At 45.2% G+C, this 12,926-nt stretch overlaps 1 protein-coding gene across 18 annotated transcripts in view; it reads left to right on the plus strand.

Annotated features, from left to right (window-relative positions):
• Unc79 (unc-79 homolog, NALCN channel complex subunit) overlaps positions 1-12,926 on the plus strand; it is a 247,964-nt gene that overhangs the window by 105,001 nt on the left and 130,037 nt on the right. For all 18 annotated transcript variants that reach the window (XM_036205590.1, XM_036205592.1, XM_036205577.1 and 15 more), the window contains 3 exons: positions 5,118-5,347; positions 7,299-7,470; positions 8,995-9,225. In XM_036205590.1, coding sequence (XP_036061483.1) covers positions 5,118-5,347; positions 7,299-7,470; positions 8,995-9,225 — 633 coding nt within the window. The remainder of the gene's footprint in view (positions 1-5,117; positions 5,348-7,298; positions 7,471-8,994; positions 9,226-12,926) is intronic.

Here is a 12,926-nt window from a genome sequence, read left to right on the forward strand (position 1 = left end):
CAGGTTGACATGAGACGTCTACATCCATTGCTCTCTACCTTGCATTTTGAAATAGACCCTCAGTGAATCTGGAGTCTGTGGTTTCAGCTGGACTGGCTGGCCAGTGAGACTCCAATGTCCACTTGTCTCCCTTCCGCCCCCAGATCTCAGTCTTAGGTATAGAAACCATTGCACCCAGCTTTTACATAGCTTCTGGGCGTCAGACTCTTGGATAGCAAGCACTTGACCCACTGAGCCTTCTCCCAGCCCTCCTCTAACAGGAAACACTCAGATGCTATCTGGAACCCTGCATGAGAAATTCTTTAGTACATCCCAAGTTCCCTTGTCTGTCTTCCCTGCTTCTTACAGCCAGGGCAGCATCATAGCCAAACATTTACTGCTGCCTTCCTTTCTCACAGCAGGAAAACATTTCTCTATTTCCTCTAAGCCCTCCCTGAGGCCCATCTGACTTCCACTAACCATGTCTTCAAAACTTTGCAGTTTTGTGGGTTACAAAATTTTGATAGATAGTCCACACTGAGTGGCTGGTGTGATAGGCGGTCCACACTGAGTGGCTGGTGTGATAGACAGTCCACACTGAGTGGCTGGTATGACAGTCCACATTGTCTATCACACCAACTACTCAGTGTGGACCGTCTATCACACCAGCCACTCAGTGTGGACTGTCTATCACACCAGCCACTCAGTGTGGACTGTCTATCACACCAGCCACTCAGTGTGGACTGTCTATCACACCAGCCACTCAGTGTGGACTGTCTATCACACCAGCCACTCAGTGTGGGACCCAGGTGTGGACCGTCTATCACACCAGCCACTCAGTGTGGACTGTCTATCACATCAGCCACTCAGTGTGGACCGTCTATCACACCAGCCACTCAGTGTGGGCTGTCTATCACACCAGCCACTCCAGTGTGGACTGTCTATCACGGCAGCCACTCCAGTGTGGACTGTCTATCACGGCAGCCACTCCAGTGTGGACTATCACACCAGCTACTTAGTGTGGACTGTCTATCACATTAGCCACTCAGTGTGGACTGTCTATCATGGCAGCCACTCAGTGTGGACCGTCTATCAAGGCAGCCACTCAGTGTGGACCGTCTATCACACCAGCCACTCAGTGTGGACTGTCTATCACACCAGCCACTCCAGTGTGGACTGTCTATCACACCAGCTACTTAGTGTGGACTGTCTATCATGGCAGCAGTAAATGCTTTGAAGACAGTCACATGTTCCGAACCCAGGGGAGGAAACATGGGCTCTGCTTCTCATTGAGAGGAAAATCAAAGAATGGCATTCTGACCATGGCATTTCTGTTCCTCCTTGCGTTAAAGGTACTTCCCCTCCAAGGAACCCCCATAGACTCACTGTAACTATTGTCCCAGACATTACAGGTCATCTCTGTCACACACTGTTTAAGTCTTCACCCAGAGAATCCAGGTCTATCCCTAATGCCCCTACCTGCCACTGATGTTTGGAAGAGAACTGAGCACCTGGCAGTATGGTGCTTCCATGAAAGACAGTCCACACTGGAGTGGGACATTAGTGATGGGCCTGGAGTCTATGCAGTTAACACAGATGAACTGACTCTTCACCATTCTGTCTAGATATGTCCTCACGCACATCCTCAAACTCATTAGGTGCCTTTCTCTCCTTCGAGTTATTACAGCAGCAGTTATCTCTGGCGTTTCTCTGCCACAAAATAGAACTCCCTTCCTCTTCCTCCCTCACCTTCTCCCCCTTGCCCTCCCCCTCCCTGCTGTTCTGCTTTCCTTCTTCTTGCCACGCTGGGGATGGAACCCAGGGCCTTGCTCATGCCCCAGCAAACACTCTACTATGAGCGACCCTAGGTCACCTCTTTTCCAGCTTTCAAAGACAGTTTCTCCTCCTATTGCCTTTTCAGCCTCCTTCAGTTTGCACCATTTAGCTCTTGGCTGCCTTTCTAGACCCCCACCTCCTGCCTGGCTCCAGCCCCAATGTCACCTTTTTAGTGTGTGGTATGGCAGCCTCCCACTTCCGGAGTTAATGTTCATCTTGGCTGTGGCCTAGCGAAACAAAGCATCTTTGTATGATGATTACTTGTTCACAGTCCACAGTCACCTGGTAATTTGGCTTAGGATAGACTGGGCGATCTTTCTGGTTTTGCCCATCCACGTCCACGGAAGCAGTTAGTGGAAAGCTGGAGGAGGGCTGCTCCCTGCCCTCCTTGTCATCTTGCCCAGCTGGGCTAACTGGGATGGCCAGGATATTAGGTATCTGGACACCCTCCTGAATGTTGTGTGATGAGGTTCCTGAGGTGACAGTGTTCCAGTGTGGGGAAAAGACTCCGACTATTAATAAATTGAACTAGAAGGCCTCTGGAGAGCAGAGTCTGGTCTCAGGCTAAGTGTCACTATGTGTCTGGGTTTAACTACAGGAGAGAATAGGAAAAAGAAGGTGGCAATCAGTCCTTGACAGTAGCCCCTATAGCTAGGCACTTGTCTGAGGACCTGGTATCACACAGGTGTTTAGTGGGTGTTTACAAGTCCTGTTGTTGCTTTTGCAAGATGGCTCTGTACCCACAGATTCTGCCTGGTGTAACTGCTGTCCATGTTATTTATACGGCTGAATGTCCAGAGAGATCGCGAGTGTCTTTTCCTCCCTCTACGTATCTAAATGCATTTGTTATGTTCTGTATGAACCATAGAAAAATCTCATACTGAGCAGAGATAATCATGATAAGTGAATTTTTCTTTCTTGTGCATAATGGACCAAAAAATCTACAGCAAAAAGTCAGAGAACTTAAAAATGATGCTAGGATTTAGGGAGCATCTGGGCAGTTGGAAGTAGGGTGGGGAGACAGCTGACCTTAAACTTCAGGACTGTATTATGGCTAACAATGAAATCATGTCCACAGCCTATTATTTATGTAACGGTGAAAATCCCAAAGAACATAAAGCTAATTATAATCGTCTCAGTTCATTTAGGCTGCTACGAAATGTCATGGATGGGGTATTTACCAAAAACAAGTATTTATTGGGAAGTTCAAGATCAAGGCATTGGTAAATCTGGTGTCTGCTCTTCAAACGTGGCATTTCCTGTGTCATATTTCCATAGCTTGCTTTCCCTAGGCCTCTTTCATAGGGGCACTAATTCCATTTTTGAGGGCTCCGTGTTCATGGCTTACCCACCTCCCATAGACTCTACCCCCCAATACTATCATGTGAAGGTTAGCATTTTAACATGAGGAATTTGGGGGTGGGGTTTGGAACAAGTGTCATAGTGATAGCTTTAAGGGGAGGAAGGCCACCAAGATTACATGCTGAGAAATACTGCTCTGCTGGCCGAATGATGTTGGTGGGTGAGCACGGGGACCCTAAACTAGTAAGAACTCATGTGCTTATAGAGTGAAACTCAGAGTCCAGAAGAGAAAGGTCATTGAGCAAACATTTCCCAAGGAACCCCAAATGTCTCCTCTCCCCAAACAGGGCACCCACAAAAGACCAAAGTACTAGCCTATCAAAATCCAAGGCTTACCTATAGAGATGGGTGAGAGGTCACTTAAAGGAGCATGGGTAGCCCTGAAGCAGCAGCACCACCAGAAAAGGTGACCACCCCCCATAGATGGAGTCCCCTCTTTAGTTAGTACTCTACACTCTCTATACTCTAGCATTTTCTGAGACCATGAGGCTACATGAATTAAGGCAAAATTGCCTGTAGCTGGCTGGAAGTGCAGGAGGGAGGGAGTGGCTAGGATCTTAGATAAGGGCCTAGTGACTCTCCATGTCCCCTTCTGTGAGGCTCTCACGCAGACACAGTTGCTCTGAGGAGGGCTGGTATGCTCCCATGACGACGTTGCTCTACAGTATTGATAAACAGAAAAAGTCAGTGTTGATTCTGATGCTGAAAAAGAGGAAAACCACAAGGAATTTTAATAGGAGAATCACAAGACATCTCAATCACGTATTAAAATATTAGTAAGAACGTATTATAAATAGTTGAAACTCAACGGCAATGAACACAGAGCTGCTGTCTGTTGGAAAAACTGCAGCCGTGGAAAGTCTAAAGACTTGTCTTATTCTCATGGTTTGTTGGCCTGAGTTGTTTTGAAAAAGATTTTTTTCTAACATTAGTGTCCAAAGTCAGTAGTCTTGTATGAAGAGGTGAAATGGTAGTTCCTACCAACAGGTCGTTGCATTGTTGATGTGTTGATGGAGGGTTTGTCTTGCAGCCTTCCTCCTGACTCCCCTGGGATTTCTGTCAGGAGTGTCCCCCACTCTTCACAAACTCTGAGTTGATAAGGCCCAGGGTATTGCTTGCCCATGAGGTGCTTGTATCAAGCATGTGGGCTTTGACTGATGGTGGTATTTGGTGTCAGGGTGCTTCCTGCTCCCTTGAAGCTCCCCAGACTGCTTCCGAGAGATGTTGCCTCACTCCCCTGCCTCTGGTCAGGGCAGTGCTGACAGCAAGCCCCCGCCCCACCCCCCCCCGGGCAAAGGCTTCTCCTTCCTGCTGTGTGGCTTTTCTCCTTCCCATCACTTACTGTGGAGCCCTCTGCTGGGGTTGATGTCAGTGGCCAGTCCTGGGTCTGCAGGTCTAGCAGGGCTTTCGTGTGTCCTTGTCCTGTGGTTTGGTGTATTCGTTAAAAGCCTTCAGAAGAGAAGTGGTGGAGTGGAGACAGCCCTGCTGTGGGCCTGTCAGCCCGGCTTAGCGTAACCATAACCTCCGTCTGTCCTTGAATGCCAAGGACAGATGAACTGCAGGGGAATCTACTCTGCCAGTGGTAGATAAACTAATTTTTAAAAGGATTATGCTGGAAGCTGAAATTCTTCCTTCCTGATTCTGGGCTGCTGTGGGGTGCTTTCTCTGCATCACGGTTCTAGGCTTTTATTTTTAATTTCTGTTAGAAAATCCTAAACATTAAATTCGAATAATCTAGCTTCCTATCTCAGTTCCATTGCTTTCTAGACCATATCTGCCCTTTCCACTAGAACAAAACATCTCTGAGTGACTAGACCATATCCTACATTTTTGAAACTCGGTCACTTCCGGTGGCCCCTTGAGGTTCCATTTGCTCCAGGTTTTTGTCCGAGTTTGTCTTGGAAGCCAGCTTTAATTGGTTCGACTTTCTCTGCTTCCAGAACTGCAGCTCCCATGTCAGAAGGGCAGTCGTCACCTGCTTTTCCGCAGGGTGCTGTGGTCGTCACGGAAACAGGCCTGTTCGGTACTGCAAAAGATGCCACTCCAATCACCACAATAATGAGGTGGGGGCCACTGCAGAGACTCACCTCTACCAGACCTCTCCACCCCCCATCAACACGCGGGAGTGTGGGGCGGAGGAGCTGGTCTGCGCCGTGGAGGCAGTGATCAGGTAACCTCGTGTGGCTTTGAGGTTCTACTTGCTCACACCGAGTTCGGCAAATTCACTCCAGTTTCTCATGCTCTCTGCTGCCTTGCCATGATGATATTTTAATAAAATTTATGAATTCAATAAATACTTTGATTGGATGACAATTATGTGCAAGGCCTCGTGCTAGGTACTTGGGAGTCACAAGTGCCCTTCAGTTACCTAAGCAGGGACTAGAGAAGCAGAAATTGTGGTAGGCTCTGGTGAGCACAGGGTAGCAGTGAGCCAGGGAGGTGTTAGGGCAGTGGAGAGGAGGCTCCCATCAAAGTGAGGGGCTTCCTGCCTGTTAGGAATAAGGTGCAGGGGAGTCAGGTGGCACGGTGCTGTGGCAGACTTCCAGGCTGAGGGATTCACATGGCCCTGGCTACCAGTCTGCTGAAGGGCTCTGTTGGATGAGGGGAAAGCAGCATTCCACACCACAACATCTAGATCTGCCCTCTTTTCAGATACTATCCAAATGCCCACTTTTTTTTGTTTGTTTGTTTTTTTGTTTGTTTTCAGACAGGATTTCTCTGTGTAGCTTTGCACCTGCCCTAGAACTCACTCTGTAGCCCAGACAGGCCTCAAACTCATGGAGATCCGCCTCCCTCTGCCTCCCAAGTGCTGGGATTAAAGACGTGTGCCACCACTGCCCGGCTTCCAAATGCCCATTTTTAAGGAGACTATGTCTTTTCTATTTCTTATACCAGTGGCAAAACATAATAGAATTACAATGATACTAAACAGTATTACAGAAAACAAAGGTCAAGATGCAGCTGTACAGTTTCGTACATTACCTAGTTATTTTCAATACAGGTTTTGTTTATATGATCGTAGTTACAGCGAACCTATGGTTCTTTTCGAGCCAACATTCAGTCTGCTCTTCTCATGTTGTGCTGAAGTTTGCATTTACCACTTTATAGTCCATATGTAGAATCCACGGAGTGGGCTGGGAAGATGGTTCAGTGGGTAAGAGCATTTGCTATGCATGCATGAAGACCTGAGTTTGAATCCCAGAAACCAAGTAAAAGGCTGGGTCTGGCCACATATGCCAGTAACTGCAGCCCTGGGGAGCAGAGACAGGCAGATTCTGGTGTGCTGGCCTGTCAGCCTAACCACAGTGAGTTCCAGTTCAGCAGAGCACCCTCTAACTAGAATAAAACAGAGAGCAGTGGAGGAAGACACCCAGTGTCCTCTAGCCTTTGCAGGTGCACAACATGTGTACATACTCATATCCCCAAGTGAATGTATACACCATAACACACACACACACACACACACACACACACACACACACACACACACACAGTTATAATTTATTTTTCTCTGCCATCATATATTTAGATGACTTTTTTATATTTTATGAACAACTCTGATATTTTGTGCACAGGGCTCTTCCTATATAGTCTTCAGACGTGGGTTAGCTGCAGAAAGTTTAAATGTTTTCATAATATGTTACAAAGTGGCTTTTGAATGCATGAGTATCAGTTTACACCACTAACTGTGTATGAAGTTGCTTGTTTTTGCTGATCCCTTGCCAACATTAGTTATTATTACTTTTTTATCTGCTACTTGCTTAGTAATCTCAGAGAGGAACCTCTGCCTCATTTCTAGAGCCTTGAACACTAGTTGCTGACTTTTCCTCCATCTGGGGGCAAATGACCAGTCTTGCCTGTCAGGGGTGGTTGGGAGCCCGAAGGAAGAGGCATTGCATCAACCTCCACGTGACCAATTGGAAGAAAGAGTCTCTTGGCTTCTCTTTGGGATGGGAACATAGAATAGTAAGAACAAGTCACTAGGGTTTCTGGGTAAATGGCCTGGACTTAGAGGAGGGCGGTCACAATACTGGAGTGCTTATATGGCAATTGCTCTCAATAGGCCGGAATCTGGGATGTGCTTTTCCTCTGTCTTACTTGAACTCACCCTTCTTGGGCAGTTTGTTGAAAGAAGCGGAGTTCCATGCGGAGCAGAGGGAACATGAGTTGAACCGGCGGCGGCAGCTGGGCCTCTCCTCCTCCCACCACTCCCTGGACAACGCGGATTTTGATAACAAGGACGATGATAAGCATGACCAGAGGCTGCTCAGTCAATTCGGAATATGGTTCTTAGTAAGAAAAAGACACCAGCCACTCTTTGCTTTCCTCCTTCTCATTCTGCATTGTATCTGATGAGGAAAGTCTCCTGTTCTTTTGAAAGGAGACAATAGTGAAGAATTAACTTTTTGAACCCAGTGGTATATCCCCCTGGGGGGCGGGGTGCAGGGAGTAGTAATTCTCAGCTCTGTTAGATTTACCCAAGAATGCTTTTGGAAAGTCACCATGTGCAGATTCATCTCCAGAGTCCTGGGAACTTTTCTCTGTAATTATAAAGAAATTTATTTCACAACCAACTTTTGGTACACATATAATTTTATCATTTATTAAAGATGAAAGAAGCTATATAATAATGAGACAGATATGCCTGTTAGTTTTATGCAAACAATTAAATTTTGGCTGAATATGTGACACTTCAGAACACAGAACATCTTTAAGGTTGTCAGAGTGGATCGATATTTTAGTTTTATGATTGTCAGTGCTCACCGAATTTGTCTTTAACAAACAAGTAGGCAGCGAGACCCAGTGCCAAGGCCTTGACCGACTGAAGTGCGCCTCCCTCCCTCCTGAGACACATGGGAGAGTTGCTAGCGCAGACTGTCAAGTATGGATTCAGTATGTGGCACAGATGATTGATACCTTGTCATTTATGTATACAAGGAATTTTTGTGTATGTTTAAGAGAGGGTCTATGTATCCCAGGGAAATCAATAGTCAGGCTGTTGTAGAGTGACTCAGCCATGCCACTCATTCAATGAAGACCAAACATGGCAAAGACCCAGCTGAATGAGTCCGTTCCTCAGAGCTGCAGGCTTTCCCCACCTTTGCTTGCTAGAGTCAAGGATTATGTCTCCACAGCGGTCACTCTCTTCTAGGCTTGCACAGTTCTGAAAAACAAAACAAAACAAAAAACTACCAAATTGAGAATTGTTGATTCTACATGTCCTTCTTCCAAGGACTTATTATATAGGGGCACAGTGGCTCCTTTTGTTGAAAACTCTTAGAAGGCAGGGCAATGCTTTAATTACTAACTAATTAATTAACTTTGTCTTCTTGGACTCTGCCAAGTGCTCAATAAAATATTGTTTCTAATGAGTAGATGTTTTTAAAAAATGACATAATATGGTAAATTGAGAGGGGCACTAGGGTATCAGAATTACTACTGATGCAAGGTTTTTTTTTTTTTCCCCCTGAATCTGATCTTTTGAGAACCGAAATATTTATGGATGTTTTTTCATTGAAGATATTAGTGAAATATCACTTCATGGACTTAATCTTTTGGAATTTTTTTTTCTAGTTCAGGTTATATAATAGAGTTACATTAAGAAAACAATGCTTATTGGATGCTTAGGGGATGTTACTGTGGTAATCAGTGCATAAAGGATCTAAGTTCTGGATAGGTAATAATCATTTGTAACATTCTGATTTTGAATCATCTGGACCCCACCCTTTTTAAAAAAATTGTCTTTAAATATACTTGTAATAAGTTTGCAAAGCTGGATTGGTAGAGCCTGACTGAGGTCCGTTCTGCCCACCCCAGGTAAGCCTCTGCACACCCAGTGAGAACACACCCACGGAGAGCCTGGCCCGGCTGGTGGCCATGGTATTTCAGTGGTTTCATTCTACGGCATACATGATGGATGATGAAGTTGGAAGTTTAGTGGAAAAACTAAAGCCTCAGTTTGTTACCAAGTGGCTGAAAACAGTATGTGACATCCGCTTCGATGTCATGGTCATGTGCCTTCTACCCAAACCCATGGAGTTCGCCAGGGTAAGTGGAGGTCATTCATCTGGACCTTGCTGTAGGGAGAACTTGGGGGAAAATGCCACCTTTGACCCTCCTGCTCTCTGTGTCAACAGTCAAAGACGGTTAGTTTACCTGGGTGTGGTGGCATACACCTGTGATCCTAGAATTTAGAAGACTGAGCAGAAGGATTGCTTTGAGGCCCATGATGGTTTGGGCTACACAGTGAGTACCAGGCTAGTCAGGGCTACAGTGTGATCTGTTTTCTCAAAAATCCAAGCCAAATCTGTACAAACAAATGACAAGAGAGATTAGTGTAATACCCACATCTTTGGTGATGTGCCATTTTGTCATTGTTTTGGGATGGGGAAGAATGGCATGATGGGATAATGAGGTGTCTCTAGTAACTTATATGTTCATTTTTGATGTCGCTTGATTTTATTAAGAAAGAAATAATAACAGTTTCTGTGGTGTTTGGGGGCTGAGTTCTTTCCTGGCTTGCAGCCAAAGAGGAGAATTTCTGCAGCTTTATGTGTACTTCTCAATGACAGAATGGCAATGCCTCTGAGTGAACTCTTTATTAAAAGCAATAGATCTTCACCTGGGCCTGCACTTGCCCAGTGGGTCACTAAAAGCAGGCAAAGTGTGGCATCTCTAGCCTCATTTTCTGTATGTCCTCTTTGGGTCAGATGCCTACTTGCTCAGCTGTGCCTATAGCCCTCTGGGAGGGTAAAGACACCAAGATAAAAGCAACTCAAAGGGATTTCCAATTTTCAAAATTGGTCAACCACCAATTTTTAAGGTGCCTTGTTATCAGACATCTGTGATGGTTCCTTGAAGTCTTCAGTAATTACTGCACACCTTCCAGGAAGGGTTGAGCTTTGCAGGAGATCACCCTCTGAAGAGACAGACTGCCACCCCTCAATCAGGACAGACATCCCCTGGGAAACAGATCACCTCTCCTTCCAGCATCACAGATCACAGTTTGTTTGACTGAAATTGTTCCACTGTGTAGACTTCACTTCCTCTTTCCTCACGTCACTTCCGACTTTGCCAGGATTCCGGAAGACAGGCTTCACCCTCTTGGTCTTCCCTGTGTGGTCATCCTGGATATCAAACTCCCTTTTGGTCTTCAATCATTCCTTTGATTTCTGGGATGAGTGGACAGACCTGATTTCTTGGGAATCCCCCTCCACTCCAGCTGCCCTAAATCAGCTTCTCATCTAAGACTCTAGTAACAATGGAAGTCTACTCTGTGACTTTTAAAAACACCGAAAATGGTTCCTAGAACTACCAAATGCCCGCTCCTTGTGTTGGAGGACAGGTTTCCTCTCTGTCTCTCCTCTTGCTACCTTAGTGGATCACTAGTTGCAGATGTTCAGCTTGGGAAGACCCCACATTTCTTCATTACAATATAATTTGTGCCTAACCAAGAAAGGCAGAGGCCCAGAATCAGTTTTTGGCAGCAACACATGATTTTTTTCATAAGTATTTTCTAGGTTTTATTTTTATTTTTAATATTTTGTTTTCTTTCAAAAAGACCTTGAGATAATCTTCAGTTTAAAACTGTGCTGAAATGAGACATTTGAGGATAAATCAGCATACAGACCATCTGCAGGAATAGCTTGGATTCCAGATCCAGATGGCTGAGCAGTTATGGGATAGGATACGCTCCGCTCATCTTTGCTGCCACCTACTGACTCATTTGTAAAATTGCATGTTCACATGACGGACAATTTTCAGTTGTTTGATTTCCTGGTGTTGGTATGCTCCGGTTACTTCTCTTCTAGAAGGCTGGTTTGATGTGATTCTGGGAGATAAGAAGATATGTTGTCAGTAAAACTTCTCCTCTTCCAAAGTGGGCCCTACAAGGGAACCAATAATGAGTTAATTAGAAGAGAAGGCTCATGGATGAGCATAATGAGGGATGATGAATTATTGCCTGAACTATTAGAGATTTAAGATTTCCTTACCAAACTCAACATGGCTTTGGCTTTTTGAAACTAAGCACAAGAAGCTAAGCCCTTCCCTTGGAGTGGCTGAATTCTCAGGACACTCTCTTTGGAGGGGGTAAATGGATGTCATTTTCAAAATCCTCTGCTTTAGGCAGAGAGCTTTAGTCAGAACTTACACAATTAGGAGCCCATAAAGGGGGCCAGAGAATAGAGTTAGCTTAAGGAAACAAATCCACGAGCAGAGATACATGCTTGGATCGATCACAGACCTTGTTTCTAAGGGCAAGAAGCCAGAAATGGCAGTTTCTAGAAAGTAATGAGGATGTTAGTGTTACAGTGACGCTGGTTTCCTGTAAGCAATGTGAATGTTGAGGGTATTTGGTGCATTTCCTGAGGGACTTGAACTGCTGTGGATAAATCTTTTGAAGCTTGAGTCATCCAGCTTCAGCTTGTCGGCCTTGGGGCAAGACTGCCGAATACTTCAAACAAACAAACAAATAAAACCTTTGATTTATTTGTTTATTGTGTGGTGGGGGAGGGCTGTACAGGCAAAGGCATGTTGTGGAAGTCCGAGGACAACGTGTTTCGTTCATTCTCTCCTTCTTTTACTCCGTTGGTCTGAGAGGCGGAGCTTAGCCTTGGGCATGGCAGCAAGCACCTTTACCTGCTGAGCCATCTTGTTGGCCCAAGAATACCTGATCTTAATAAGAACATGGTCAACTGAATTTAGTTCTCTGTAGATGCTGGGCCAGGAGGGTGAGAGGAAATTTAGAAACAGACTATGGAGATGGCTAAGTGGTGGAATGCTTGCAATGAGGACTTGAGTTCAAAGCACTGGAACCCACATGAAAAATCACATGTGGCTTGTGTTTTCACAAGACAGGATTTTTCCATGTAGCCCTGGATGTCCTGGAACTTGCTCTGTAGACCAGGCTGGCCTCAAACTCAGAAATCTGCCAGTCTCTGCCTCCTGAGTGCTGGGATTAAAGGCGTGCACCACCACCACCCAGCTAGACCTTAGACCTTTTTTTTTTAAAAAAAAAAAAAAAAAAAAAAAGACTGTGGCAGAATATGAAGAGTAGAGAGAAATTGTCCATAAAGGAAAATCTGCAGTACTGCAGTACTGTGGCGGGAGGAAGTGTGTCTCTCTGCAGTCTGTGATCAATATCTGTATTGTGTTTTCTTTTTGTTGTGGAGTTTAGTATGAAGCCCTCAAAAGGAGAAACACAAATGTCCAGTAAACACTTTCAAAAGTGTCAACAGCCCCAGTCATTATGAAAATGTAGATTCAAACCTCTTTAGATTCAGTCTTTCTGGGCGTGGTAGTCTACACCTTTAATCCCAGCAGCTAGGAGGCTGAGGCAGGTCAATCTTTGTGAGTTTGAGACAGCCTCATCTACAGAATGAGTTCTAGGACAGCCAAGAGTACACAGAGAAACCCTGTCTTGAAAAAAAAAATCCAGTCTCACCCCAGTCAGAACAGTCATCATCAGGACTATAAGTGGCAACAAATGATGACATGGATATGGAGAAAGGGGAACACTCATGCATTGTTGGTGGGAGTGGAAGTGCATGCAGCCTCCTTGGCAATGTCTTGATTGGAAATAGAATTACCATACGACACAGCTGTACCACTGCTGGGTATTTCCCCAGAGGACTTAATGTCTTCCTGCAGAGACTTCCAAATTCACTGATGGATTTAAATTTTTTTTTGTTATTGTTTTTTGTTTTTTTGAGACAGGATTTCTCTGTGTAGTTTTGGTGTCTGTCCTT

Source organism: Onychomys torridus, chromosome 14 (genome assembly GCF_903995425.1).
Source record: "Onychomys torridus chromosome 14, mOncTor1.1, whole genome shotgun sequence".
NCBI lineage: Eukaryota > Metazoa > Chordata > Mammalia > Rodentia > Cricetidae > Onychomys > Onychomys torridus.